Source organism: Crocuta crocuta, unplaced genomic scaffold (genome assembly GCF_008692635.1).
Source record: "Crocuta crocuta isolate KB4526 unplaced genomic scaffold, BGI_CrCroc_1.0 scaffold149, whole genome shotgun sequence".
NCBI lineage: Eukaryota > Metazoa > Chordata > Mammalia > Carnivora > Hyaenidae > Crocuta > Crocuta crocuta.
The window spans coordinates 82,285-108,301 of NW_027551561.1; the positions used below are offsets into that span (position 1 = coordinate 82,285).

At 53.6% G+C, this 26,017-nt stretch overlaps 2 protein-coding genes across 8 annotated transcripts in view; both read left to right on the plus strand.

The window, feature by feature from the left end:
• The window catches only part of ATP2A3 (ATPase sarcoplasmic/endoplasmic reticulum Ca2+ transporting 3), a 33,741-nt gene extending 31,292 nt beyond the window's left edge, over positions 1-2,449 (plus strand). For 5 of the 6 annotated variants that reach the window (XM_077749607.1, XM_077749608.1, XM_077749604.1 and 2 more), the window contains one exon: positions 920-2,449. In XM_077749607.1, coding sequence (XP_077605733.1) covers positions 920-939 — 20 coding nt within the window. In that variant the 3' untranslated portion in view covers positions 940-2,449. The remainder of the gene's footprint in view (positions 1-919) is intronic. The other variant, XM_077749606.1, reaches the window with a different exon arrangement.
• A 5,752-nt stretch (positions 2,450-8,201) lies between these two features.
• P2RX1 (purinergic receptor P2X 1) lies at positions 8,202-24,405 on the plus strand. 2 transcript variants are annotated; one of them, XM_077749671.1, is made up of 12 exons: positions 8,202-8,591; positions 17,753-17,900; positions 18,177-18,248; positions 18,716-18,785; positions 19,035-19,131; positions 19,425-19,505; positions 19,775-19,916; positions 21,529-21,656; positions 22,035-22,125; positions 22,554-22,619; positions 22,967-23,068; positions 23,182-24,405. In XM_077749671.1, exons 1-12 carry the CDS (start codon positions 8,455-8,457, stop codon positions 23,245-23,247), a joined length of 1,200 nt encoding a protein of 399 aa, XP_077605797.1. In that variant the 5' UTR covers positions 8,202-8,454; the 3' UTR covers positions 23,248-24,405. The 2 variants fall into 2 exon arrangements, with proteins under 2 accessions (XP_077605797.1, XP_077605798.1); XM_077749672.1 differs by lacking the exon at positions 19,425-19,505.
• The last annotated feature ends 1,612 nt before the right edge of the window (positions 24,406-26,017 follow it).

A 26,017-nucleotide genomic window follows, 5' to 3' on the forward strand; every position in this document is an offset into this window, starting at 1 on the left:
CTGGTGTGTGCCTGCCGCAAGCCCAGACAGCTCTGCCCTGTGTGGCTGCAGAGTCCCTTGGGCCTTCTAAAGCCGGATGGGGCGGGGGTGAGAGAGGGGACCCTGTCACATTCCCAGCCAGCTTTGTGGCCTTTTAGGGAAGTTTTACTGAGGCCTGATACTCATAAGCTTCCCTGTGATTTATGGGGGATGTGTCCTGGGGAGAATTGTGGATCCGTAGGGGGTAGGCAAGAGGGTGGTCCTCTCGCCCCATCTCTTGGCTGCACCTAGGCGTGGCTGAGCAGCTGCCAGCAGAAGCCCAGGGGCCAAACCGAGGGGAGGAGAGCCTAGAGAAACTGATCTGGGAGAGTCCGGGGTATGAGGTGGGCTTGTACTGTATTCTGAAGCCCGTGGAGAGCCATCAAAGGGATGACAGGCTGGATTTGTAGTGTGATGCCAGCGGCAGGGGGGTGATGGTGAGGGAAGAGGGGAGGCTAAGAGCAGGGCTGAGAGGACTTGAGGCATGGGGGCAGCGGGAGAAGAGAGGAACTGGAGAGATGTACGTGGGAAACTCAGCAAGTCTGAGTCTCTGGGATGAATGAAGAGTTAATGCCACCAGTTCCTGGATCTTGTCACGCTAAGTAGTGGTTCCCTAACTGAAAAGCGAGAGGAAAAAGTGCCCTGGAGTGGGCTGGGGGTGCTGACAGAACATGTGGAGTGAATGAAGGAGGCCTGGGGACATCAGGGAAGTGTGCCCGGGCGGCAGCTGAATATGAGGGCCTGCATCAGAAGACTCAGGGGAACTGGGGTCCCCTGATTGATACCGTGGGAGAACACAGCTGTCCTGAGGGAAATGGAGGGTGGGAGGGGCCCGACAGAACAAGTCTGGATGTGTGCCATCACACTTACATCTTAGCGTTCTCTTGGGTTTTTCTTCCAGAAGAAAAGGACAAGAAGTGAGTGGCGGGAGCAGAGCGGAGTCTCCAATGTGTACCTCAGCCTGATGATGCCCTAGCGCCCACCCCTCCTCCACACACTGCCATCACGCTCACCGCTTGCTCACGGAGCCCTGCCGAGGGTCCTTGTCCTTGCTTCCACATGTGTGGGGGCTGTGTAATTTGTGTCTCTGGGACTCTCCTGGGAGGTTCACCTCTGAAGTTCCAGCTCAAGATCAGCCGCCTCGGAGGGAGCTGCCCGGAAGCCGGAGCTGGAAGCCGATCCCTCAACCCCTGAAGCCATGAACACATTTGGGAGCAGGCACCCCCTTGCTTGGAGGCTGAGCATTTACTTGGTGACTGGTGCTTCTGTACTGATGGAGGACTCCTGGAGTTCTTGCTAGCTCTGACCTCTCGCTTAATGCCGTCTGCTGCCTGGTCAGTGGGGCGGCGGAGTGTGTGTGTGTGTGTGTGTGTGTGTGTGTGGTGGTGGTGGTGAAGGGGAGGACATCTGGGCCCAGCTGTGCACAGAGAGGGCGGATAACACCCCCTCCACTCTGCTCTCTTCCCACAAAGTTGGCACGTGAGGGTTAAGCCTCTTACTGTTTATTTGTGCAAGGGGTTGAAGGGTCAGAGAGGAACATGGTAGTGGGGTGGGGGGGGCTGGGCAAGGATCCCCTTCCCAGGAGACAGCTGGCTTGCCTGCCTCAGCTCTGGACACTCCCAGCTGGAGATTTCCCTGTCCTAAGCAAATGAGACATGCCGAGTCACGGTGCTGTCCAGTCTGCCAAGCAGAGGCTGGATTTGCCCTACATATCCCCGGTGCCTACGGCCCCAGACATCCTTGGGTACCTGATCACTGTGCCCTTTCAGCCCACCCCTGTGTCCACCATCCCAAAGTCTGCGCAGCTGGGCGATTCTGAGTCCTCCAGACTCCTGGCCTCACTCGTCACATCCAACCCCTCGTATCCATGAGCTGCAAGGATGTCACTAAGAATGGCTAGTTACCCAACAGCACTTACTCTCCCTCCATCATTGCTGGAGGAATTTGTGCCCATGTGGATCATGTCAGATGATGGGAAAAGAGTGTTTGATGGACATAAATATTCTTTTAATTCAGCTTTTGCCCCTCTGGCCAGAATTAGGCATAGAAGAAAACAGTGGGTCAATGTACATCCTCACCCCTCCTGGAGAGTGTATCAAGTGATTATTTTATATGTAAATCAAGACTCACATCCCTGTCCTGTCCCCCAGAAGCAAAAAGCCCCCTTAGCCTGCCTTGCAGACAAATAGGCACCAGGCTCTGACCTTGTACCACACCTTTCCATCCCTCTCTCCAAGTTTCTGGAGAGGCCAATAGAGAAACAGTTAGGTGGGGCTCCCTTGGGCACTAGCCCACAGAGATTCTCTGCTTCTGTATTGCTGGAGGGAAGGGAGACCTTGAGGTGGGGGAGGGTGGCAGGGTCCTGAATCCATCTGTCAACATGCAGTTGGTAGAGAAATAAAGGTTGAGTGCCTGGGGCAATGGAGGACCATCCCCATCTGGTTTCCTAGTGAGCGGCTCCGCCCCTGTGTCTACCTGGCTCCCACAAACTGTACCCACCTCCCTTCAGGAAACAAGAGCCAAAGTCTGGGGTTCCCACATTGCTGGCGAGGGATTGCCCTCTTCCTCTGAGACAAGGCACTGCCTTCCTGAGCCACTCCCAAATGGCAGAGACACAGCTCTGCTCCTCGCAGGGACAGCACTTGATAGTTGGTGCCTGTGTTCAGAGTCCTTTGCACATGTTAAAAATCACATGTCATCAGTGAGGAAACAGGCTGGGAGGGGCTCATGATTTGGTCTTGGGCAGGGCTAGGCCTGGGACCTAAATATCCAGGGCGTCCAGCCCTGACCATGCTGTGGGTCCTGAATCTCTCCCTGAGGTTTCTCACTCTGCTTCCTTGTCTTCCTTGAACCCCAGAATGCCTTCAATTTCTTTCCCTTCTAAGCCCAGCTCAAAGGCACCTCCCCAAGACTTCCTTCAGCTCACATTGTCCAAGAGCCTTTGAGAGGCTGCTTGATATTAACTCCTGACTCACCCACGTGGCCCTGCCTTCTGTGAAAGGGATAGCTGTGCGCCCCTATCTCCCTTATTTCCTTTCTCTAGGAAGATTCATTCATGAAGTTTCTGTATCTAATCCTTTGCCCAGCTGCCTTGGGAAGGGAAATCAGTCTGCACCCACAGAGCCAGAGACAGGACTGACTATGGAAATTTTCAGCTGCTTACAAAATGAAAATGCAGAGCCCTTTGTTTAAAAATTAAGAGTTTCATAATAGTGACAGCAGAGCATTAAAACCAAGGGCAGGGCCTTTCTGATCATGGGCTCCTGCACAGAGCCCACATCCATTAAGCCAGCCGTGACTGGAAGAGATAGAACACTCCCTTAGGAGCTCCTAGATTTTATTTGGGGAAGGGTGAGACCTGGTGCATAGCTCACAGCTGGGGCCAAGGATGGGCAGGATTCCTCCTTCTGCATGGTCCATCAGGAAGACCTCTCAGATCCCAAAACCTTTCCCTACTCTGCATCTCCCTGGGTGCCCAGCCAGCTCCTTGAGGTGGGTCAAGCAGGGGTTAGGGCTCCATTTTACAGATAAAAGACCCCCAAGGCTCCCTGAGAGCCTGACTATGTAGGTGGCTTCCTCCTGGTGTATAAGCAGAGCATGGAGCTAAGATGGTCTGGGGGGGGAGGGGGGACTTGCCTAGGAGACAGGGCCGTTCCTGCACTCCCATCAGCTGCTGGAGGTCACAGCCAGGCCAGCCTCACGTTTGTCCCCACCCAGGCCTGCACAAATCCAGCCTTGCCAGCCCACAGCATGGAGCCTGACAGGTCAGGATGGAGCAGCCAAGGTAAACAGAGGTTTCCTACCTCACAGCCACTCACCCAAGAGGGAATTCCGGGGCAGGCCCTGGCACACTTCTCACTGGCTCGGGGATGGCAGCTGCCAAAATGTCCGTGGCCTTGCCCTGCCCCCTCCATTGGCCGGCCTATGTTGTACTCCCCATGGCCCCCATGCTGCATGCTGCGTCCCTTACAGGGGTAGGGAGACTTCATTGGGGCCACACCGGGAGAAATGAAGGGGCAAAATCAGAAAGTGAAGACCTAATGTCCACACCAAGAACTGAACCCAACTCTCTGTGGCAACTTTACTCATAATAGCCCCAAACTGAAAACAACCGAAATGACCATCAGTAGGGGAAGGACAGGGGCTCCTGGGTGGCTTAGTCGGTTAAGCGTCCGACTTTCGCTTAGGTCATGATCTCGCGGTTCGTGGGTTCGAGCCCCGCGTCGGGCTCTGTGCTGACTGCCAGCTCAGAGCCTGGAGCTTGTTTCAGTCTGTGACTCCCTCTCTCTCTGACCCTCCCCTGCTCACGCTGTCTCTCTCTCTCCTAGAAATAAATAAAACATTAAAAAAAAAAAAGTAGGGGAAGGACAACAAGCTGTGGTATGTCCATACAACAGAATACTTCTCAGTGAAAAGAAGGAGCAAACTTTTCATATATGCAACAGCACGGATGAAGCTTGAAACCCTTGTGCTGAGTGAAAGAGGCTCATACTGTGCAATTCCACCTCCATGAAGTTCTAGAAAAAGCAAAACAAATCTACTGACAAAACAGACCAGTGATTGCCTGGGGGTTAGGGAAAGATTGACAGCAAAAGAACTGGAGGGAACATTCTAGGGTGTCAGATGACGGGTGGGGGTGGGGTTACATGCAGTTGTCAAAACTCTTCAAACCTGTGCCTAAAAGGGTACATTTTATTGTATGTCAATTACACCTCAATATAGTTTGATTTAGAAGAAAAGAAAGAGGTAGGAGTCCGAGGAGGTGGGTGGGCATGTGGGTGTAGAAGTTTCAGCAACATCAGGAGGCAAGGAGACAAGCCTCCCAAGGGGCGCTCAGTGTTTGAGGGGCAGGGACCTAGGTCAGCCCAAGGAGTGCCCACATTCCAGGAGCAGGAAGGGGATGGGGACCAAGAGGAAATGACCCAAAAGGACCAAGGAGAACCAGGGGGTTGTGATGTCTCAGATGCCATGGAGAAGGGGCTCTAACCAGGTCATGGCCCATAGCTGGGGAGGGTCGAAGAGGCCAGAGAAGTAGTGCAAGGTCTGGGAGAAGCCAACCATGAGGATTCTTGCTGTGGCCTCCCCATAAATGCCTGCCCCTACAACCTCCCTTTGACCATCTCTGTTACGCTGGCCCAGGGCCCTGTTCTGGCCAGCATCTAAGGAGTTGAGTGGCGTTGAGTGAGCCCCGGGACACTGAAGGCCCAGTGTCGGGGATTGGCCTGGACTCTTCAAGCAGAGGTGTCATCCCTGCAACCTTGGGACCCTGAATGGCTAAGGGGACCCATTGAGGGACCCATTGGAAACTGTGCTGACCCCCTTGAGGCCTGGGCTGGCCTCCAGGATGGACACAGGCCCCCTCTACACTCCATGGAGCTGCTAAATTTAGCAAGGCAGAGGAGGCTGTTCTGGGGCTGAGGGCTTGGCAGCACTGCCTTGTCTCCCTACAAGGTCTGGCCCCGTACCAGAGCCAGCCACTTGGCCTTTGGGCTTATAAGGCAGGTCTGGCAGCTCTCAAGATCTGGAGTCTTGGGGTGGGCTCTGGGCCAAGCTCTCAGACTTTGGGGAGCCTCCTTTCCAGCCATTAGCAGACATGGGAGCTCCTTGGGCAAGGCATTCAATTTCTAGAGCCTCAGTTTCCTTATCTGTAAAATGGGGGTTTTCAGTACCTACATCACAGGGCTGTTTTATTTTTTATTTATTTATTTATTTATTTTCACAGGGCTGTTTTAAAGAAAATCTGTGGGGTGTGAAAGCACCATGTCCTCTGTAAACTCTGGCCCCTGCCCTGCCCGCCCCTGTCCCCCACAACGCCCAGAATAATCACAGGTGTCCGTCCCTGGGGATGCTGGAGTTGGGGCAAGGGCGGGAAAACATAGTCCTGGAGGGAAAGATGTACTTTAGAACCGGTAAAAGATGCATTGATCCTATCAGTTGCCTGTCTTACTCTGGCAAAATTATTAGCCAAAAAAGAGATTTGGGAAGAGAAATGTAATTGCTTTTACTTCTTTTTCTTTGGGTCGTGGTCTGGATGCGACAATTCTTTCTGCCAAGCGAAAGAATCCTCCATGACAGTCTGTTTTCTGAATGTCAGGGTCAGAACTGAGGCTCCAACAGGAGCACATGTGTGTGCTCCAAGCAAGGGTGTCCAAGTAGCTAAGGAGACCCATTGGAGCCTTGTGCCGAACCCCCTGAAGGCCTGGGCTGGCCCCCAGGATGAGCACAGGCCCCCACTGCACGGCACTGGCCCCAAAATGTAGCCAGGCAAAGGAAGCCCTCTGTCCATCGGTCCATCTGTCTGTCAGCAAGGTTGGCTCCTTGGAGCGGGAGAGAGGGGTGAAGGAGGAGGAGGTGGAGGAGGTCATGGTGATGGGATCAAAAGGGAAGATACAGATTGGAGAATGACTGCCTGACTTCCTTTGCCCCCTCCTCCCCGCCTCACCTAAGTGCCGGCTGCCCTCCTTAATATCCAGGAATCATGGGTGGAGTGGGACACAAACATGGCTCAGATAATGCGAGCATCCACAATTCATTACAAGCAATTCATGTCCTGGGTCCTGCTATTCCAAGAGCCAGGGGATCAGCTGGAAAGAGAATAGGTCCGTTTGGGATCAAGACCAGGCCAAGGGGACGTGACCCCCTTAGGTCTGGCTCCCAGCAGCTCTGGATGGTTTCCTTAGAAAATCCCAGGACGTGGTTCTGGCCTGCCCCGCTTGAAGGTGGCATTGGACACAGTCGAGTCTGAAATTGGTGAGGCTGATCTGTCTGAAAAGGGGGGATTGACCCAGGCTACTGGAAGGGGCCAGGTGCCTGCCCTCTCTGGGGGCCCTTGCTGTCCAGAGAGCAGCTCTGCTCCTGTACAGCTGGGATTTCCAGCCCTCGAACCTGGTTCCCTGCCTGGAGGAATTTCCCAGCTGAAGGCCTGCCAGGAAGAAGACTCTTATCAGCCCTCAGGGCAAGGCAGTTTGGACTGCAGGGGACTGCCCCACACCCCGGGGACACCCAGCCTCCACCTCCCACCTCTAGAGGAAGTCCCAAGGACACCTGGCCTGGTGTGAGGGCCAGCCAGCAAGGCCTTCCTGCCGCAAGCTGAAGCTTCTGGTAATGCCCAGGGTGAGCTTGGGCAATTCCTGTCTCTTCTCTGAGCTCATTTCTTCATCTGCAGAACAAAGGCATGGGGTTGGAGGAGGCCTTCGGCTCTAGGGCTCCAAAAGCGAAAATTCCGACCTCTGCCCCACCCCATTCCCCTGGGCCTTTGCATTTCTGCCCTGAGCTGGGGTTGAAGACAGGGATGCAGAGGGGCTGTACCCCAAGATCAATAGTGGCCTCTGGTTTTTCTGTCCTCAACATTGTTGGGACCCACCTTGCTGGGGCCTCTACCTATGAAGGAAATCCATTATCATCCCCATTTCACAGATAAGAACACAGGCTCAGACAGGTGAGGCAAATTACCCAAGCCCTCACCGGCAGCTAGTGGCAAAGCCAAGGATATTAACCAAGGCCATCTGCTATTAGGCTTTCCCGGTTGCATCGGAGGGAGCCCAGTGGCAATGTGTAACAGATATGGCCCTTGACTCTTCTGGGCTCTTGTCTCCCTCTGCTTGTTTCAGGGAGGTGGAGGTGTGGCTAGGACAGGACAGGACAGAACAGGTGTTGGGCGAGGAGAGGTGAGCTATAGAGGTGCCAGCCCAATGCTAAGGTTGATTGGGCACAGGCCAGGCTTGGACTCAGACAGGTGGATGGAAGGTGGTCTACAAGGACACAGGTGGGGCTCCTGTCACAAGCTCTGGAAATATCAGGTAGCTGGACGAGAACTGCCCCACTTCCTCCTCTGCTCTCCTGGCCTCAAACCTCTCAGGGACTGAACTCCCCACCTGGGGGCACAGGTAGAGTGGGAAGGATGTTCGGATCTGGGGATAGGTCCCTGGTTTGGGAAGGGCTTCAGCCTGAGGCCACTCCACCTAAGCCCTTGGCCCTGTTCTGTTCTTTTAGGTTCGTTGGGGGCTGACAGCTTTATCTTTGCCTTGTGACGAGTGGCCTGTGGTTTCCTGCCAACAGCTTCTGTTTCCGGAGCCTCAGCAGGGCCGAGGCGGAGCCAGGAGGGGCAGTGGGGCTGGGCCTGGGTGGCCCCACCAGCCCCGCCCCCGTCCATCTTTGGGAATTTATTTGTCCACAGACAGGGCTGGCCCACAGTCCATTGCCTGCCAGGGGCCAAGAGCGGCTCTGACCACCCAAGGATTCTCCTTCTCAATCCAAATGCCTCCAACTAACCCCTGACTTCTGACCTCTGGCCCCAAGCTGCCCTGCTCTACCCTTCCTAAGGGACCTGGAAACCCCTAGAAACGCCACTGTAGACGTGAGCATTGACGCGGCTCCTCACCTCGAGAGCAAAGGTTGTGCACGGCGCTCAGTTCTCAGCCCCCAGCCTGGCCCACCATGGCACAGCGGCTCCAGGATGAGCTGTCTGCTTTCTTCTTTGAGTACGACACTCCCCGAATGGTGCTCGTGCGCAACAAGAAGGTGGGCGTCGTCTTCCGCCTGATCCAGTTTGTGGTTCTGGTCTACGTCATTGGGTGAGTCTGGGCCCCCTACCTGCCACCCTCTTGTAGCAGCTCCCAACCTTGGCCTTTCCTCTGGGCCCTGGGATATCCCCCAGGATCCCAAGGAGCCTCTTTCTGTCTCCATCCATTGTCATCCTCCATGACAAACTGTAGTGCTATTCAGAAGGAACCGGAGCCTGATAACTCACTGTCAGGATGGGGACACTGAGGTAGACAGGGGAAACCTTGCTCCGGGGTATATGGTGAACAAGAGGCAAAGCAATTGGGTTCTAAGGAACTGACTCACTGTTAACAGTCTCTCAAGCGGTGAGTGGTCTGGAGGCCAGGACCCCAGCGAACCACAGGTGAAGTCTTACCTCTGACCTTCCGGCCAAGCTGGTCACTACTAAGAGACGGAGGCTGCAGCCTATTTTATAGGCCAAAGAGGGAGAGGCCCTGCTTCCACCTGCCCCGCCTACATCAGAGGCATCCTGCGATATCTGGGACCCCAGAGCAAAGAAGCTCTCAAATTCAGGACACCTGGTGCCTTCCTGGTGGCATGTCAGGCAGAGGTGGGAGGTCACTTCAGGTTGCAGGGATGACTGCTCCTTTATAGGCATGAAGCCCTGAGCCCTGTCCCAGGCGTGCAGGGGCAGGAGCAAGGTGGGACTCCCCTGCAGTCTGGCCATCCTGGGAACCTCGCAAAGGCCATCTCCCTAAACTCAGCTTTGCTGTCCCAGAAGCCACGACAGGCCTGGGAGGGGCTTACACATATGTGTGCTTGTGTGAGCACGTGTGTGTGTTGTACCTAGAGCTCTGTGTGGACTTGTGTGTTCTCATGTGTCTGGGCACGTGCCACCTGGGTATGTCCCTATGGCTGGGTATCCCCATGTGCATGTCCTGCGGCCGAGGTATCTGACGTGTGCGCCCCTGGCTGGGTGTGGAGGTGGGGGGATCACGTCCACTCATAGTGAGGCTGCAAAGGGTTCTTGGAGGCCCCGGGGCCACTGAAAGGGTTTCAGCACCTGCTGAGAGGGTGGGGGATGCCTGGCAGGAGCTCTTTGCTCTGTGATTCTGAGGGCCCTGCCCCTCTGCTCTCCATATCCCCATTTTTGCTATGGGACCAAACCCGGACTGCTGACTGGAGCCCAGGGCAGGCTGACCGGGGGGCCAAACGGTGACCATATCTCTCCGGTCCCCCTGGGGCCTCTGTTACCCAAAACAGCCTTCCCACCACTCCCATCTGGCCCGCAAGGTCTCAGAGCTGGTCAGGTAGAGTCAGAGCTAGGACCCAGCCCTCTGATACCTTCAGCCTTTGCCTCCCTCCTGTTCACAGATCCGTTGGACATCTGCAGTGTCATTTGAGCTGCTGAGGAAAACTTAGGCCCAGAGAGGAGCCTTGCAGGTCATATAGCAAGTCAGCAGCTAGAACCGAGGCCTCCTGACTCCCAGGCCTTCGCGCTGCCTTCTCCTTTCCCACCTCACACAGGCTGAGAACTTTGTAATGGGCCGCTGATGCTGCAATACCAGGCACAGGACAGGCTTCAAAGGTCACCATTAGCTGCACCCCTGACCCTCCAGGGAAGAGAGAACTCGCCCACCTAGGCCCAGCCCATCCTTTGCCCAAAGAGGCGGGAGAATGCTGTCCTCACTGTGGTCCCTGTGGCTCCCTATTTCTGCTTTCAGGTCAGCACTGGGACCAGCACCAGGGCCATCTTGTGTGTTGGTCACAGACTGTCAGAGGGAAAGGGGCAGACCCTCCCCCCCCCCACTCCCCCCNCAGGGACCTGCCTGCTTCTCTCCCTCCCTTCCTCCCTCCCAAGGACAGTCTACTCAGTTTCCAAGTGGATGTGGCCTCCTCTGTGTTGGTGAGGCTCAGAGACAATGAGTGATTTAGTGTGGATCCCACAACTAGAAAGAGGCTCAACCCGATTTGAATCCAGCTGCAAGTTTCCAAAGTTGGCCTTGATATCCTGGAAAGGAAACGTCCTCAGAGAGGGGCACTGACTTGCCCAAATATATAGCAGGGAGAGGAAGGCAGGGTGTCCCACAATACCCACCCCCACAACCCCACCCTCCAGCCCAGTCCTGCTCCGACTGCTACTCCCGCTGTCTCTGGCGCCCTCATCTGGCCACTGCTCACTGCTTTGCTACCCATTCAGCTGGAGACTGAAACCAGGCTGGACTTGGTCTTACTATCTCAGGTTTCAAGTTCCCAACTGTGCCACGGAGCAAGGGCGGGGAGAGCCACTCTAAAGATGTTGTACGTAGGCGCGTTCCTGAGGAGGAATGGCTTTTCTTTACTAACCCTCCATCCCCTTCCCAAGGCCCCTGTCTGTCTGAATGTCTGGTCCTGTGGGTGCTGCAGGGTACAAAGGGGAGCATGGGAGAGGAGCCAGACTCCCACATTCCAGAGACAAAGGCACAAACAAGATGGGGGATGGGCAGACTCAGAGACAGAACTGGACGGAGGGACAGACACTGGAGCACAACCACTCCGATGAAGAGAGAGGCCCTGAGACTTAGAGATGGAGAGTTTCTGAGATGGAGGTGGAGAGGCTGAGATGCCGAGAACTCGAACAGACTCTTAGGAGGGAAACTGAGGCTGTGTTCTCTATCAGTCACACTCTTCTGGGAAGCCCATGGCAAGTGGAGGGAGCAAGTGGGCATGAGGCCCCAGTGGGCTGAGCTAAGATGTTACTCTTTTTGGCTCAAATTAAAATGATTAATTTGCGGGGTGCCTGGGTGGCTTAGTTGGTTAAGCGTTCAACTCTTGATTTGGCTCAGGTTGTGATCTTGGAGTCTGAAATCAAGCCCCGAGTTAGGCTCCATGCTGAGTGTGGCCCCTACTTGGGATTATCTCTCTCCCTCTCTCTCTGCCCCTCCCCTGCTTGTGCTCTCTCTCTCTCTCTCACACACACACTCTCAAAATAAGTAAATAAACATCAACACTTTTTAAAATGGTTACTTTGCAGTCAGAACTATCTTCTGGGAGGTGATGCGCTCTCTGTAACTGAGTATACAGGCAATGGCCGCCGTCCATGACCTTGCAGGCCCATACAAGGAGCATACTGGGTTATGTCCCTGCCTGAGGGCTCTGATTCAGAGAGGAGAGAGGTCTGGCTGCGGCTCACAGGAGAGTCCCAGTGGGATTTGTGAATGCTGCTTGGTAAGAAGAATGTGGGAAGGCTTCCTGAAAGAGGCAACACAGTGATGGAAGCAGCCTTGAGCTGCTGGGAGCCCTAGTCCAGGAAAGCCTGTTCTTGGCTTTCCTAATGCCTGTGCACCTCCACACAGAGCACTTGAGAAGTCCACGTGCTTCTGAGATTTTCATATGAATCCTGGAGCACACCAGTCTGGGATTAGGACAGATACAAAGTATTGAAGGGAAAAAAGCATTCAGGGACATTTCTACAGCATCTTGTCTATGCCTATTGCTGTATTGGGCCCCCTGGGACAAAGGTGTAGGCAAAGGAAAAATGAGGAATGAAGGATGAATTAGCCAAGACTTCTTTGGCTCCTAGTGAAGAGTGGGGCTATTGAGTGGTTTATATAACTGGGGAAAAAAAAAATCAAAGAGGCTTCGGGCCTGGCTGGATCCTCCATGGTGAGAGCCCAGGAAGAGCAAGTTCCACAGGGAAATGGTGAGGAGTTCAGAGTGGTCCCATTTGGGTTCCCCACTGAAGCCAGGATCTTCTCCCCTTCCCCAGTCTGCCATCCTCTGAGCTTCATTCTGAGGCAGCCTCTCTGTCCTCATAGTGGCAAAATGTCCACCAGTAGCTCCAGGCCGACATCCCACCAGCTTAGCCATCCCTGGGGCATAACACTGTATCATCTTCCAGAGTTCCAGCAAAAGTCCCAGATCCAGCTCTTACTGGCAGGGGTTGGGTCAGGGGCCTACCACAAAACCAGTTGTTATGGCCAAGGGAATGAGATACTTGGATTAGTAGAATCTGGTTATGGGCCTACCTGGTCCAGCACTCCTGCTGGAAAGCAAAGTGTGATCAAAGGTCCTGGGGCAGGAAAGGAACAGTAAAAGAGTCACTAGGGTTAGGCTGTGGAGCATGAGAGGACCCAAGGGAAAAGAAGTAGAGAGGTGAGCACAGCCACTGATTCAGGCCTCTGAATGCCAGGCTAAGGAACATGGGGAGCCACAGAAGGTAGTGGGGGAGCCATAGAAGGATGTCTAGCAGGGGAAGGCCCAGGGCAGGCAGGTGTTGGGGTGGGGGTGGAGGCCAGAAGCAGGGCAGCTGTGAAGAGACAGCTGTGACAAGAGGCGAGGATGAGACCATGCCCATGTAGAAGCAGTGACCAGGAAGACAGAAGTGGTTACCCTGGTGGGTCCCCACCCAGGAGGTGTGTGTGGAGGGGGCACCCATGCTCACTTTCTGCACATCACCACTGCAGGGGGACGTGTGCCCAGCACAGCCAGAGTTGTTGATTTCTCAAGAGCAGTGGGAAATTTGAATTTTGGACAAAGGAGCCTCTTGGTGTTCAGAAGTTGGTGACTCATTAAATGTTTAAAAACACAAATCGTCAGCCTAACTTATCTGCAGACTGCATGTTGATTAACCTCTGAACACTCAGCAGGGGCCCCAGCTCTGAACTCAGTCCTTCCGGTGCCTGGAGTCTGGTCTAACCCCTCCCCAAGGCTGCCGTGTCCCATAGCATGTGCCTGGGCTGGTCACCTCCTGCTACAGCCCACAGGTACACCTTGTGTCCCACTAGCCACAACCTGCCCTCCCATCCCATGCCTGGGTTCCCTTGGCATCCGCCCCAAAGAGTGTGGGGATGACGGGGATGAACAAGGGTGAGAGGATGATGCCCAGGCTTAGAGAGGGGATGCAGTAGGTACGGCACCAGCCTCCAAGATGAAGGCACCAGAGGAGCAAGTTCTGTGGGGACATGAGGCATTCGGGGTGGTCCCACAGAATTTTTGTTTTGAGATAGAATTCAAATGCCATAACATTCATTCCTTAAAAATATACAATTCAGTGGTTTTAGTATAATCACAAAGCTGTACCACCATCACTATCTATCACTATACAAAATATTCACCACTCCAAAAAAGAAAGCCTGTACTTCTTTTTTTTTAAAGATTAAAAAAAATTTTTTTAATGTTTTATTTATTTCTAGGAGAGAGAGAGAGACAGTGTGAGCAGGGGAGGGTCAGAGAGAGAGGGAGACACAGACTCTGAAATAGGCTCCAGGCTCTGAGCTGGCAGTCAGCACAGAGCCCGACGCAGGGCTCGAACCCACGAACTGCGAGATCATGACCCAAGCGAAAGTCGGACGCTTAACCGACTAAGCCACCCAGGCGCCCCAGAAAGCCTGTACTTCTTAGCAATCACCGTTTGTTCTTTCTCTCTACAGCCTATTTTGCCTACTCTGGACATTTCATATAAATAAAATCATATAATATGTGGCCTTTCTTGTTTGGCTTCTTTCACTTAACATGATATTTATTAACTTCATCCATGTTGGTTGTAACATGTATAAGTAGTTCATTCCTTTTCCTGGCTGAATAATATTCCATTGTATGGACATACCACATTTAGTTTGTCCATTCATCAGTGTCAGGTCATGTGGATTGTTTCCACTTTTGCCTTTTGTGAATAATGTTGCTGTGAGCACTTACAAGTGCAAGTGTTTGTACAGACATATTTTCAGTGCTGTTGGGCATATACCTAGGGGTGGAATTGCTGAGTCAATGGTAATTCTATGTTTAAGGTTTTGAGGAACTGCCAGCCTATTTTGCAAAGGGTTGAGTTGATTTGAGGTAGCTGTGTGATTGATGTCTGGGGTGAGGGACCAAGGAATGGGGAACAAATGTGTGTCACAAAGCAGTGGGCCATATAGGCATGTATGTAAGTTCCTTGAGTGCAGAATTTTGGTCTGTTTTGTTCACTTTTGTATTTTTAGTGCCTGGAACAGTAAAGAAATAAGAAATAAATGTATGTTGAATCACTAAATGGATTTGTGGAATTAGATCTCTAAGGAGAGTGCAGAAGTAGAGATAAACATCTGGGGACACAATATATCTGTGACATGAGGTTTCTCTGGGCTGAGAAGGGAGGGAAGCCAGGGCCATGGGGGCAGGTGCACATTTAAAGAGGAATTACTGACTCGAGACAGTGAAAATAAGAGAATTATTTATTATGTGCCTACTGCATGATAATTGCTTTAAAGAGAACTCATGGGAACGTCCCCTTGTCACCTAGACTTGGTTTCTTCCTGGGGCCCAGCCCACAGTTGAGTGCGTGGTAGGGCCTTGCTCATATTTGTTGAATGAACAGCATTTTTGAGGTAGGTGCCATCACCTCTGTTTTACTGAGAAAGCCAGGACTGAGAGGTTTAGTCCTTAGCCTGGTGAGGCTAAAGTCACAGCTGGTAAATGGCAGTGCCCATACCTGAATCTCGGCTTCTATTCCCTCAGGGGGCCACGCTCTTGGCCACTCCACTATGTGCCCTCTTCCACTGGGGGGCTGTTAGAGAAGAGACTTGGGATAGGGTATTGATGAGGGTGAAGTGGAAAGATTGAGAAAGATAATATCTGGGAAAGGAGGGACTTCTGAAGATGTTCATAACTTTCGCATTAGACCCCTTTGATGGTGACAGCTAGGCCAGGTCAAGGTAAGCATGGCTTTGGAGGGGTGAGCCCGGGGCCATGGTTAATCCATTATTATCAGACCCGAGGTCATGGATGTCAGATTGACTTTACCATTTTACCCCCAGGATTGACAGTCCACAGAGGCGGGCATAGCTGGGAGTGACTGTATCAGCCCCTGCACACAGCCGTGGTGTGGCCCCATGCTCCCACCTCCTGGCAGACGTGCTGTTGGCTGGGCTGCTCAGTGGAGAGGGGCAGAGACCTGGGCTGGGACCTCAAGCCTGGGGTCTGCCCCCTGACTTGGCAGGGACACTCCCTCAGGCCTCAGTTTCCCCATCTATACTCTAAGTAGTTGGTGTTGGGCCCAGAGAAAATTCTGTTGGGATGTTGGACGGGGGCTGCCAGGAAGGAGGCCTGAGGCCCTCCTACAGGGGTTCAGAGCATGGAGCAGCTCCCCATCATCCCCAACAGCTGCCCCGAGCTTGGGTATGGAGCCAGAATCCTCCCAGTAGGTGATGCCCCCCCAACTCTCCTTGATGAGGCTGGAAGCACAGGACTGGAGGCCTTGGTCATGCCTCACCTCTTTCCACCTGGGACCTGCAGGGGGCAGCAGTGACCAAGCTTAAGATTGGGGGTGCCTCCAGAGCCAGGCTGGGGGAGGGACTTAGAGAAGATGGAGAGTGGACTATGGGAGGGGTGGGCTGACTTCCTGGGGCCTGGGGCAGGGAAACAGCCCTCAAAGAGCTAGCACTGACTCTGGGACTACGATGCCCAGATAATTGCTACCAGGCCAGAACTCTGGGACACAGGAGAGAGGCTTTGAGCTCTGCTTGGACAGGTGGGCTGAGGGTAGGGTGAGGGATGAACCGGATATAGACATACCTGCCCACAGTCAGGCACAGCCACAGGTGTGGTTACAGATTTTCCCTGGAGTTACATAGCTACACACTCTGACGGGCACCACAAATGGACACATACACACACACACACACACACACACAGAGTTACACTGAATCTCTATGCAGTCTCTCCTGAAGGAAATGGGGCATACCCAGGATCCTCAGTTGTTAAGTAACAGAAACAAAACCCAAACTGGCTTAAATAAAGAAAGGGACTTTATTAGCTAATGTAACAGAGAAAAGTCCAGAAGTAAATTAAGAAAAAATTTTAATGTTTATTTTTGAGAGAGAGAGAGAGAGAGACAGAGTGTGAGCAGGGGAGGGGCAGAGAGGGAGGGAGACGCAGAATCTGAAACAGGCTCCAGGCTCTGAGCTGTCAGCACAGAGTCTGACTCAGGGCTCAAACTCACGAGTCATGAGATCATGACCTGAGTCGGAGTCAGATGCTTAACCAACTGAGCCACCCCCAGGAGTAAATTTTTTAAGCATGCTTCAGGCATGGCTAGATCCAGGAGCTCAAGCATTATCAGGAGGCTTCCCTCTCCATCTCCTGGCCTAGCTTTCCTCTAAGTTGGCTTCATTCTCACGTTTACTCTTTCTGTGAGGTAGCAAAACAACTAACCATAGTTTTGGTCTTATAGCTACCTTGCTTAGCTACCCAGGAGAAAGGATGTCTCTTTCCCAGTAATTCCTAGAAAAATCCTGGCCTCATTGCTGAAACTCCTCAGGTTGTGTGTCCATCTTGAGACCCACCACTGCTGATAGCCTTGGTCATGTGTCACACTCTCCAGTCCCCAAGGCTAGGATGGAGGTAAATTTCACCGAACCTCCCAGCAGAAAGTGGGGGAATCGAAAGGAACAGGGGTTCTTCATGCTGGAAGGGAAGGCCAGAATTTCCTAAGACAGCTGGTAGGCCTCCAGCCTGAGTCATTCCCACGAGGGCCTCAAATAGGGCCAGATAATGTGAGCTCTTCAGAGGACCACTTGCCCCCTTCTGTTTCTCTTCCAGTCCTCCTTGCTAGGGGCTCCCAGCATGGCTGAGATAATCAGAGCTAATGTCTCCATAGCACTTACTGCAGGCCAGTCCCCACTCTCAGTGATCTATGTGCATTAAACCACAAGTACTATTTATTATTTTTATTCCCATTTTACAGATGAAAAAACTGAGGGAGAGGGAGATTGAATAGTTTATCCAAAATCACACAGCCATGGGTAGTGTAGATGGGATTCTAATGCAGGCTCTTGGGCACCAAATACTAAGTTATCAGCCATCATGCTTTGCTAGTTCTCAGTGGGAGAATCTTAGGAAGGAAGGAGCACTCTGGGCATAAGGATTATGAGCTAAGAAGCTTGGCCTCCAGGCCCCAGCAAATCCTGCTCTTGGGAAAGGATCTGAAAGAGTCCTTCAGTGAGTCTCCTCCCTGGGAATTAGTATTTTCCCAGGGAAAAGCAGGGTGGAACTTCAGGTACAGGCCAGCTCAGGGAGGCAGGTGAGGCTCTCCTGCTCCCAGCCCAAGATGTCACTTTAGGAGCAGAGAGTGGCTCAGAGATGCGTCTGGAGACAGGGGGGAAAGGATGTGACATGTCTAGCTGGTGCCAGCAAGGGCAGCAGCCCATGTAGCCTGTGCCATCTTTGAATGGTCCTGCTCAGCTCTGACTCCTTTAACCCCCAACCCACTCCACAGGTGGGTGTTTGTCTACGAGAAAGGCTACCAGACCTCAAGTGGACTCATCAGCAGCGTGTCTGTGAAACTCAAGGGTCTGGCCGTGACACAGCTCCCAGGCCTGGGCCCCCAGGTCTGGGATGTAGCTGACTATGTCTTCCCAGCCCAGGTGAGCTACACCTTCCACCCAGATGACCTGGCTCAGAGCAGGATTGGCCTCTGACCAACAGCAGATGGGACCAGCCCAGCTCCTATCCCCCTCTGGGCCTCGGCTTCCCTAACCAGCAAGAGCAAGTGGTTATACCATCCCACTCTGCCATCATGGGCTGGGAAGGCTGCTGGGTATCCTGTGGATTCTAGGGGCTTGTTGGGGCAGTGCCTGGGTTCTGGGGGCTGCTCCCAACTCAGGGCCCTGATCTCCCCTTCCCCTGCCCCTCACTTCCAGGGGGACAGCTCCTTCGTGATCATGACCAATTTCATTGCGACCCCCCGGCAGGTTCAAGGCTACTGTGCAGAGGTGAGGACTGCTACCCATCCCCCCTCCCTGCTTCTTGGACCCAGGGCAGAATAACATGGAAGAGAAAGTCCCCCTGAGGGTTGAGGATAGGATTCCTGAGGGGACTATAATGGTGGAATTTTAGGCATAGATTCAAAGTAGCAGTCTGCTATTGGCGGTGCTGAGGTTTCCCTCTCAGCTGTGTGTCAAGCAAGATGCCGAGCCTCAATGCCCACCCAATCCCCAAGCCCTAACGTCCCTGTTCCCTGCAAGCTGGCACTGCCAATAGGGCAGCTGGGCATGAGCCCAGAAGGGTCCTGGGAGGAGTCTGGGGGGAGGAAGCTGTAAGCAAAATTCACCCCAAAGTGGTCTAAGATTGCCCCCATGACTTCCCTAGAGCCCTGAGGGTAAGAGGGGCTCTTCTTAGGGCCCTACCCAAGAGGCCTAGGACCAGCCTCCAAGAGCCCTAGGACTCTCTCTTCCCCTAGCACCCAGAAGGGGGCATATGCAGAGATGACAGTGGCTGCACCCCAGGGAAGGCAGAAAGGAAGGCCCAAGGTAAGCTCAGTCTCCTCCTGTCCCTCTGCACATCCTTGGTCAGCTCCAGGCTTCCTCCACCAGGAGGTCCTTCCTGCTCTCTCCCTCCCTGCCGTCCTAGCCTTGGCCTATCCTGTCCCAGATGCAGCCACATTTCTGTCCTCAGGCTTCTGCTCTTGGGTGTCCCATCCCTGGGGGCTCTTGTGGATGAGGGGCCTCCTTTGTACCCCAGCTTGGGATGGGCACCCACAGGTTTCTCCCTTGCTCCAGGGATCCGCACGGGCAAGTGTGTGGCTTTCAACGACACCGTGCAGACATGTGAGATCTTTGGATGGTGTCCTGTGGAGGTGGATGACAATGTCCCACGGTAATGCCTTATCCCGGGGGCTGGGAGCAGGTTCCCTAATACAGACAAAGGAGCATCTGGATCTAGTTCTAGAAATGATCTGTCCTCCCTTCTTCCAACCTCACCCTTACCCCATCTGTATGGCCCAAGCCAACGATGCCCCGGCCCCTGGTCATTACAGCACTCCCATCCCCCGCCAGGCCAATGCCACAGGAAGATCCCATAAGTTATCACACCCCCACACCCAAGACAAACTCTGGTGGGCACACGGGGAAGTCAGGGAGGGGGCAGTGAGTGAGTATGGTCTCCTCTAGCCCTGCCCTTCTCCAAGAAGCCGAGAACTTCACTCTCTTCATCAAGAACAGCATCAGCTTTCCACGCTTCAAGGTCAACAGGTTTGTGGGAAAAGGGGGCAGCAATGCAGCAGTCCCTCGAGGCTCTTCCAGCTGGTGTTGACCGCCTCTGTCACCTTCCACTCCCGGTGATTTCAATCTGGAGACAGGAGCCTGAGCTGGGCCCCTCGGGTGGGCTGCCTTCAGTCTCCAAGGGCTGTGGAAGGAGGGGCGTAATGGAGTTTGTGATGGATCCCCAGAGCTCTGGGGCACAGTGGGCAACCTCCCAGCTGGCCTTCTGCTGCCACCGATGCCCTCCACCCCCCTTATAGGCGCAACCTGGTGGAAGAGGTGGATGCGGCCTACATGAAGACCTGCCTCTACCACAAGGTCTTGCATCCGCTGTGCCCTGTCTTCAAGCTCGGCTATGTGGTACAAGAGTCAGGACAGAGTTTTAGCGCCCTGGCTGAAAAGGTATGGTGCCCGGCGAGTGAGGGAGGCTGGGTCCTGGGATCATAGAGGTCAATGAAGGCTTTTCAGTCCCAGACAATGCTCCCCTCAAGCCCCTCTGGTGTGGTCTGAGTACATACATGCATCTATTCCCTACTACTGGGCGCTCCTGAGGATGAGGCCCTAGTCCACAGACAGCCTGGCATGGACCTGATGCAGAGGAGGTACCCAGAATGACTGGATGTGAGCAGATGTTATCACCTGGATGTCTGCTGAGGTCACACTGGTTTTTAAATATTAGATGAAAGCAGCTTGAATGCCATGACCCATGGCCCTGAGAAATCCTGTCTCTGCCCCTAATGAGCAATGTGACCTCAGACTAGTCTTTTACCTTCAGTGTGTCTGAGCTTTTGCACCTGCACAGTGGGGACAATAATAGTACCAGGCTCGGAGGCTTGTCTGGAGGATCAGTGAGTTCATGTTCATGCGTGGGACAGCACTTCAGGGCTGCCTGGTACGTGGCCACCCTGTGCACATGTTCCCACGTGATCATTAGCATCCTTCTCCTGCAGTTGCCTATTTAGGGAAGGAAATCAGCTTCTTTCCTGGGATATCACACATACACACACAACTTGCTCACAACACATCTAGCACCGCGGCCAGCAAACTTTTTCTTTAAAGGGCCAGAGGGTAAGTATTTTCAGTGTTGCACACTGTATGGATTGTGTTCCAACCACTCAAGTCAGTGGCTGTAGCAGCCAGAGACAATCTGCAGACAAACTCGGCCCTCGGAACTCAGATTGCCAAGCCCTGGAGGGGTTTACACTGTGGCAACACCGGCCACCAGAAAGCTCCTGTTAGAGCTCTCTGTCCTTAAAATCTCCATGTCATCTGCACTTCTTACCCCTCCCCATCATCTACAGATACCTGCGTACGTGCCTCCTGCTCACTTGCCCAGCTTTCAGCTCACTCTGACCACTTCCCAGCTCTCCTGTAGCTCACAGCCTACCCCGGCCCCGTCCCTGACCCCCTCCCCCACCTGCCCCTGCTTCTTGTCTTGCCCGGAGGAGCTTCACTTGTTCAAGTTTTCTCTTCCTAGCCCAGGTCTTTCCAGACTCACTCTTTAATTCAACACGGTCACCTTCCATGCTGTGACTTCCACTAGGAACTCGGGGGTCACTGACGAATGAGACAGCCAGCCCTACCTGCATGGAGCTTGGAATCTTAGAGAAGATGGGCTAATAATCACATGAAATAAATACGTGATTTCAAAGTGGCGAATGTTCCAGGAGAAAACACAGAGGGAATAACAGGCACACATTGGAGACCGGAAGTGGTGGTTAGGGAAGGCCTCTCAGAGAAAGCGACCACAAGATAAGAAAGAGCCAGCTTTTTGGAACTAAGGGAACTTTATGTGCAAAGGCCCTGAGGTAGAAAGAACTTGGTGTCTTCTAGAAAGCATCAGAAAGTTGAAGTGGGGATAGGAGGTGGGGCCAGAGAAGGTGACAGGACCTTCACCCTGAAGCAGCTTCTCAAAGTCTCTTCCCAAACAAAATAAATGTCCCCCCATTCAAGAGATTGCTGGCATCGGCATAAGACAGCAGTTTCTTGACCCTGACACCCTGTGTCCATGTAGGGCGGCGTGGTAGGCATCACCATTGACTGGAACTGTGACCTGGACTGGCATGTGAAACACTGCAAGCCCATCTATGAGTTCCATGGACTGTATGAGGAGAAAAACCTGTCTCGAGGCTTCAATTTCAGGTGCCCGCCAGGACCCCACCAGTGCACCCTTCCTTGGGGTCCCAGAACCCCTTGAGGTCAAGCAAGCGTCCCCAGGAAGGAAGCAGAGGAAGCTGGGCAGCTCCCATTCTCCTGGGGTTGACAAAGCGGGGAGCCTGAAGGGAACAAGGCCTTGGCAGCCTGCACTCCACCCTGTGAGGCCCGCCTGGCCAGGGCTGCCAGGTGAAATTGCCGACAGCAGGAGTTAGGATGAGGGTTGAATGCAGCAGTCCTGGAATGACTAGGGCGGCATGGGCCTGTCCTCAGGAACCTCAGGAACCTCTCCTGCTGAGCCCGGAGAACACTGGACCTAAAACTGTTCTCCATCCCTCATTTCTGCCACTTCACCCTTTCCCCAAGGTTTGCCAGGTACTTCGTGGAAAACGGGACCAACCACCGGAACCTCTTCAAGGTGTTTGGGATTCGCTTTGACATTCTCGTGGATGGCAAGGTGAGTGTCCAGTGTGAGGGACAGCCAGAGGCACGATCTCAGTTCCTGTGAACACTTATTGGGTGTTCATGGTTATGGACAACAGGAAGTTGACTGGGCTTCATTCAGTACTTTTACTTCTAATAACAGATAGACCTGGATACCTGCTGAGGGCAGGTCTTTCCAGTCTGTGACCTCACCTCCTTCACTACCTCCCTGTGTTCAGGGAGGCAGAGCCAACGTCAAAACCCAGGGCTTCTAACCAGCAGCTGGGTCCCCATGTAGAGCCAGAGCTGTGGGGAGCAGTCTTTGGACCAGCTACTGGTGGGAGTCGGGGTAGAGAGGGGGAGCCCCTTGCCCCAGGTCTGGCCTTAGGGTTTCTGAGAAAGGCCTTTTCTACCCAGCTCCTTCTGACTGTTAATTCTTCTCTCCCTGGGCCCTGCCACCAGGCTGGGAAGTTTGACATCATCCCCACAATGACGACCATTGGCTCTGGGATTGGCATCTTTGGAGTGGTAAGTGTTAGAATTGTGGGGTCACTCTGCTAGTGTCAGACCCTCTTCCACATCTCAGTGGCAGCAACAAGTCTCTCACCGCATCCTCACTGAGCCCACGCCACTACCCCAGACCCACAGTATGTCTGGAGAAACTGAGGCCCAGAGCTGGGGCAGGACAGAGGTGGGATGGGGCAATCTTGATCTCCTGAGGGAACAACAGAGCATCATCCCCCCTTCAAAACCTGAGGTGTAGATAGGGCAGGATGGAGCCAGGCCCCCAAGCCAGTAGGGACTGATGTGGGAGGGGGTGGCTCCGTCCCCATGCCCATATTCCCAGGCTATAGCCACCATCTCCCTGCCCTCAGGCCACGGTTCTCTGTGACTTGCTGCTGCTCCACATCCTGCCCAAGAGGCACTACTACAAGCAGAAGAAGTTCAAGTATGCGGAGGACATGGGGCCAGGGGCGGTAAGAGAACTCCCTGAGTTGGGCCTTTCTGAGGCCTTAGGCCCACATGTCTGCGTTGCAGGGCCAGCTGCTTCCCTGGGGCTGACTTTTTCTCCCCTCCAATGCTTCCACAGGGTGAACATGACCCCGCAGCCACCAGCTCCACCCTGGGCCTGCAGGAGAACATGAGGACGTCCTGACCCTCAGCCCTTGACTCCTGACCGGACACAGCATGACGCTTCAGGCCCCCACCAGGGCCCCTGCCGGGACACAGTGGTCTCTTCGGGAGCTCTCCATCCCCCCAGCAAGGCACACACTAGGTGGCTTGTGGCTCAGTGTGGACACTGGGAGACACCTGTGCAATTCTGGGTTCTGGCCCCAACTCCACGACCTCCAAGGGAGCCTCACCCCAGCCTCAGCCACTCCTGGTCTGGAGGGGCTGGGGCTGGGGCTGGGCAAGGCTCCTCTCACACTCCTGTGGCAGAGATGTGTGCTTCTCTCCCTGGGCCCTCATGCACCCCACTGCCTCATTTGTCTAGATTCATGCTTTCCCAGAGGCAGTCCCTAGCCATGATGACCATTTAAATTTATATTAACTTAAATTGATTAAAATACAAGATGCAGTTCCTAAAACTAGCCACATCACAACTGCTAAAGAGATACATGTGTTTAGTGGCTGCCATATTGAACCACATAGAAGATTGCAGAAAGTTCTAGTGGACAGCTCTGCTTAAGCCCTGTTTCCTACTGGCCCCAGATTTTCCTAGGGAGCTTATCAACAGAGCAGGCACCTGGGCCCACCTCAGACCTCCCGAACCAGAATCTGTAGGGCTGGCCACAGAGCTGTAAGGATGGCAAACTCCAGACCATTTTCAGGATGTCAGTTTAAGAACAGCTCCTGATTGGGTACTGGATCCAGCCTGGGCCTGCCTGACCTGGCAGGTGCCCGTAGTGAGCAGGTGTGTGGTGTGTTTGTAAGCCACGTGGTGTCTCATGTACACACCCCTCTGCACACACTTATCCACATGCACACCCCTGGCCCATCCACACTTTGTTTTTGAATAGTTAGAGCCCTGAAAACACAACCATCGAAACATACCCATGCCCTCAAGTACAGACACGTGGTCCATGCCACAGCACCTCCAGGGGCATATACTTCTCCCTGAGTGTGTCAGGCCGACACAGTCCCTTCTAGCCATGAATCCTTACTTGGCTACCTCTGGTTGGGGTGGAAACCTGGCCAAATTCTGGGCTCCCTGCTTGCGGCCCAGCCTCGGCGCCTAAGGCCTGCCCGGTACTGTTTGAATCCAAGGTCTGGGGAAAGTGAGGGGCGGAGTACAATAAAAAGAATGAGGACATACCTCTGCTTTCTGTACTTTCCCCCACTTTTCCTCTGAAACTAGCTGTCCCCATTTGTGAAATGGGGGGGGCTGAGTTGAGAGATCTTTGAGGTCCTCTGCATCTCTTGGTAGACAGCGGTGAGCCAATACTTAGGCCTTGAAACCAGCAGGGTCAGTGCTAGAGGTCAGCTTGCCTCTGTCCCTGGGCCACTGTACCCGAACATTGGAGCTCTTCCTGGTCCTCCATATGCCCCTCCCACAGCTTTGAGAGGGCTGGCATGTGGACAAGCAGATACCCTCAGAAGTGGCTCCATGACAGCAAGGATATGAATGGGGTGGGCTGTCCTGGGGGGAGGTCTGAGGGAATCCCAAAGGGAAGAGGAAGGCCTTGAATGGAGATACTGCAGAGGGATTCTCCAGGGCCCTGCTGCGGGCAAGACCGGTGCTCGAGACTTGTGTCCAGGCAGTGTCTCTGGGAAGCCCCCATCACCGTGCTCTATCTAGCCCTGTGCTGTCCAACACATGATGCAAACATTATCTGCGCTGCCCAAAATAATATTCACTAACCACACATGACCACGGAATACTTCAAACATGGCCAATACAGCCCAGGAACTTAATTTTTAATTTTGTTCACTATTTTTTTAAGTTTATTTATTTACTTTGAGAGAGTGTGGGCGTGAGCATGCACGCAGGGAGAGGCGCAGAGGGAGAGGGAGAGAGAACATCCCAAGCAGGCTCTGCACTGCCAGCACAAGCCTGACGTGGACTCGATCTCACGAATCATGAGCTCATGGCTTGAGTCAAAATCAGGATTTGGACACTTAACCGACTGAACGACCCAGGAGCCTTTAATTTTAGCCACTTTTAATTAATTTAAATCACCACACATGGCTGGTGGCAGTAAGGAACCATATTGGATGGCACAAGCTACCCCTTCTCGTCCTCCAGGTCCTTGGCTTTCTACCCTCTTCCCCAGCCAAGAACCGTTCTTCAGATTTTACAAGACGGGACCTCCTTCTTCTTCCCTCCCTTCCTTGCACAGTCCTACCTGCTTTTGCACCTCCTGCTCTTTTCCCTCCTGAATGAGCAGAGGATTCCTCCTTTGCATCCAACCCTTCTATCCAGCCCAGAGGCCTCCCAGGAGATGCTGCCTCTCCTCTCTGCCAAGAGCTGCCTTTGCCTCCTCCTTTTTGCAGCTCTTCGTGCTCTCCCTTCACTGCCACCATTCCAGGAAGACCTACATTTCTACACTTCCTTCTGCATCCCACCCTGTGCAGTTGGCCTCCAGCCACCACCCCCACTTCTCCTAAATGCCCTTGGCAAAGTTACCAACAGTGTCCTTGCTGCCAGATCCAAGCAGACATTTCAGCCCATATCCTGCTTGGCCTGTCAGCTGCTGACACCGGTGACTGGGCCCTCCTTTGTTAAAAGATTTCCTTCCAACTGCTCCTAGGACCCACCCTCTCCTGATTTTCCAGCCAGACCGGTACGCAGAGAAAGGACAGTTTTCAACTGCAGCTCTGCCAAGGGTCACCGTATGTCCTTAGGCAAGTTGCTTCATTCTCCAAGCTCCTCTACAAGGCAGGGATAACAATAATCTCTACTCAGGTTGGGTAAGATAAGATAT

Excerpts from the sequence above, each read along its gene's own strand:
- P2RX1 (XM_077749671.1), top strand. The coding sequence starts at position 8,455 with ATGGCACAGCGGCTCCAGGATGAGCTGTCTGCTTTCTTCTTTGAGTAC. Across the intron at positions 19,506-19,774 it reads CCACGCTTCAAGGTCAACAG|GCGCAACCTGGTGGAAGAGG; the intron begins GTTTGTGGGAAA and ends CCCCCCTTATAG. Across the intron at positions 22,126-22,553 it reads ACATTCTCGTGGATGGCAAG|GCTGGGAAGTTTGACATCAT; the intron begins GTGAGTGTCCAG and ends CCCTGCCACCAG.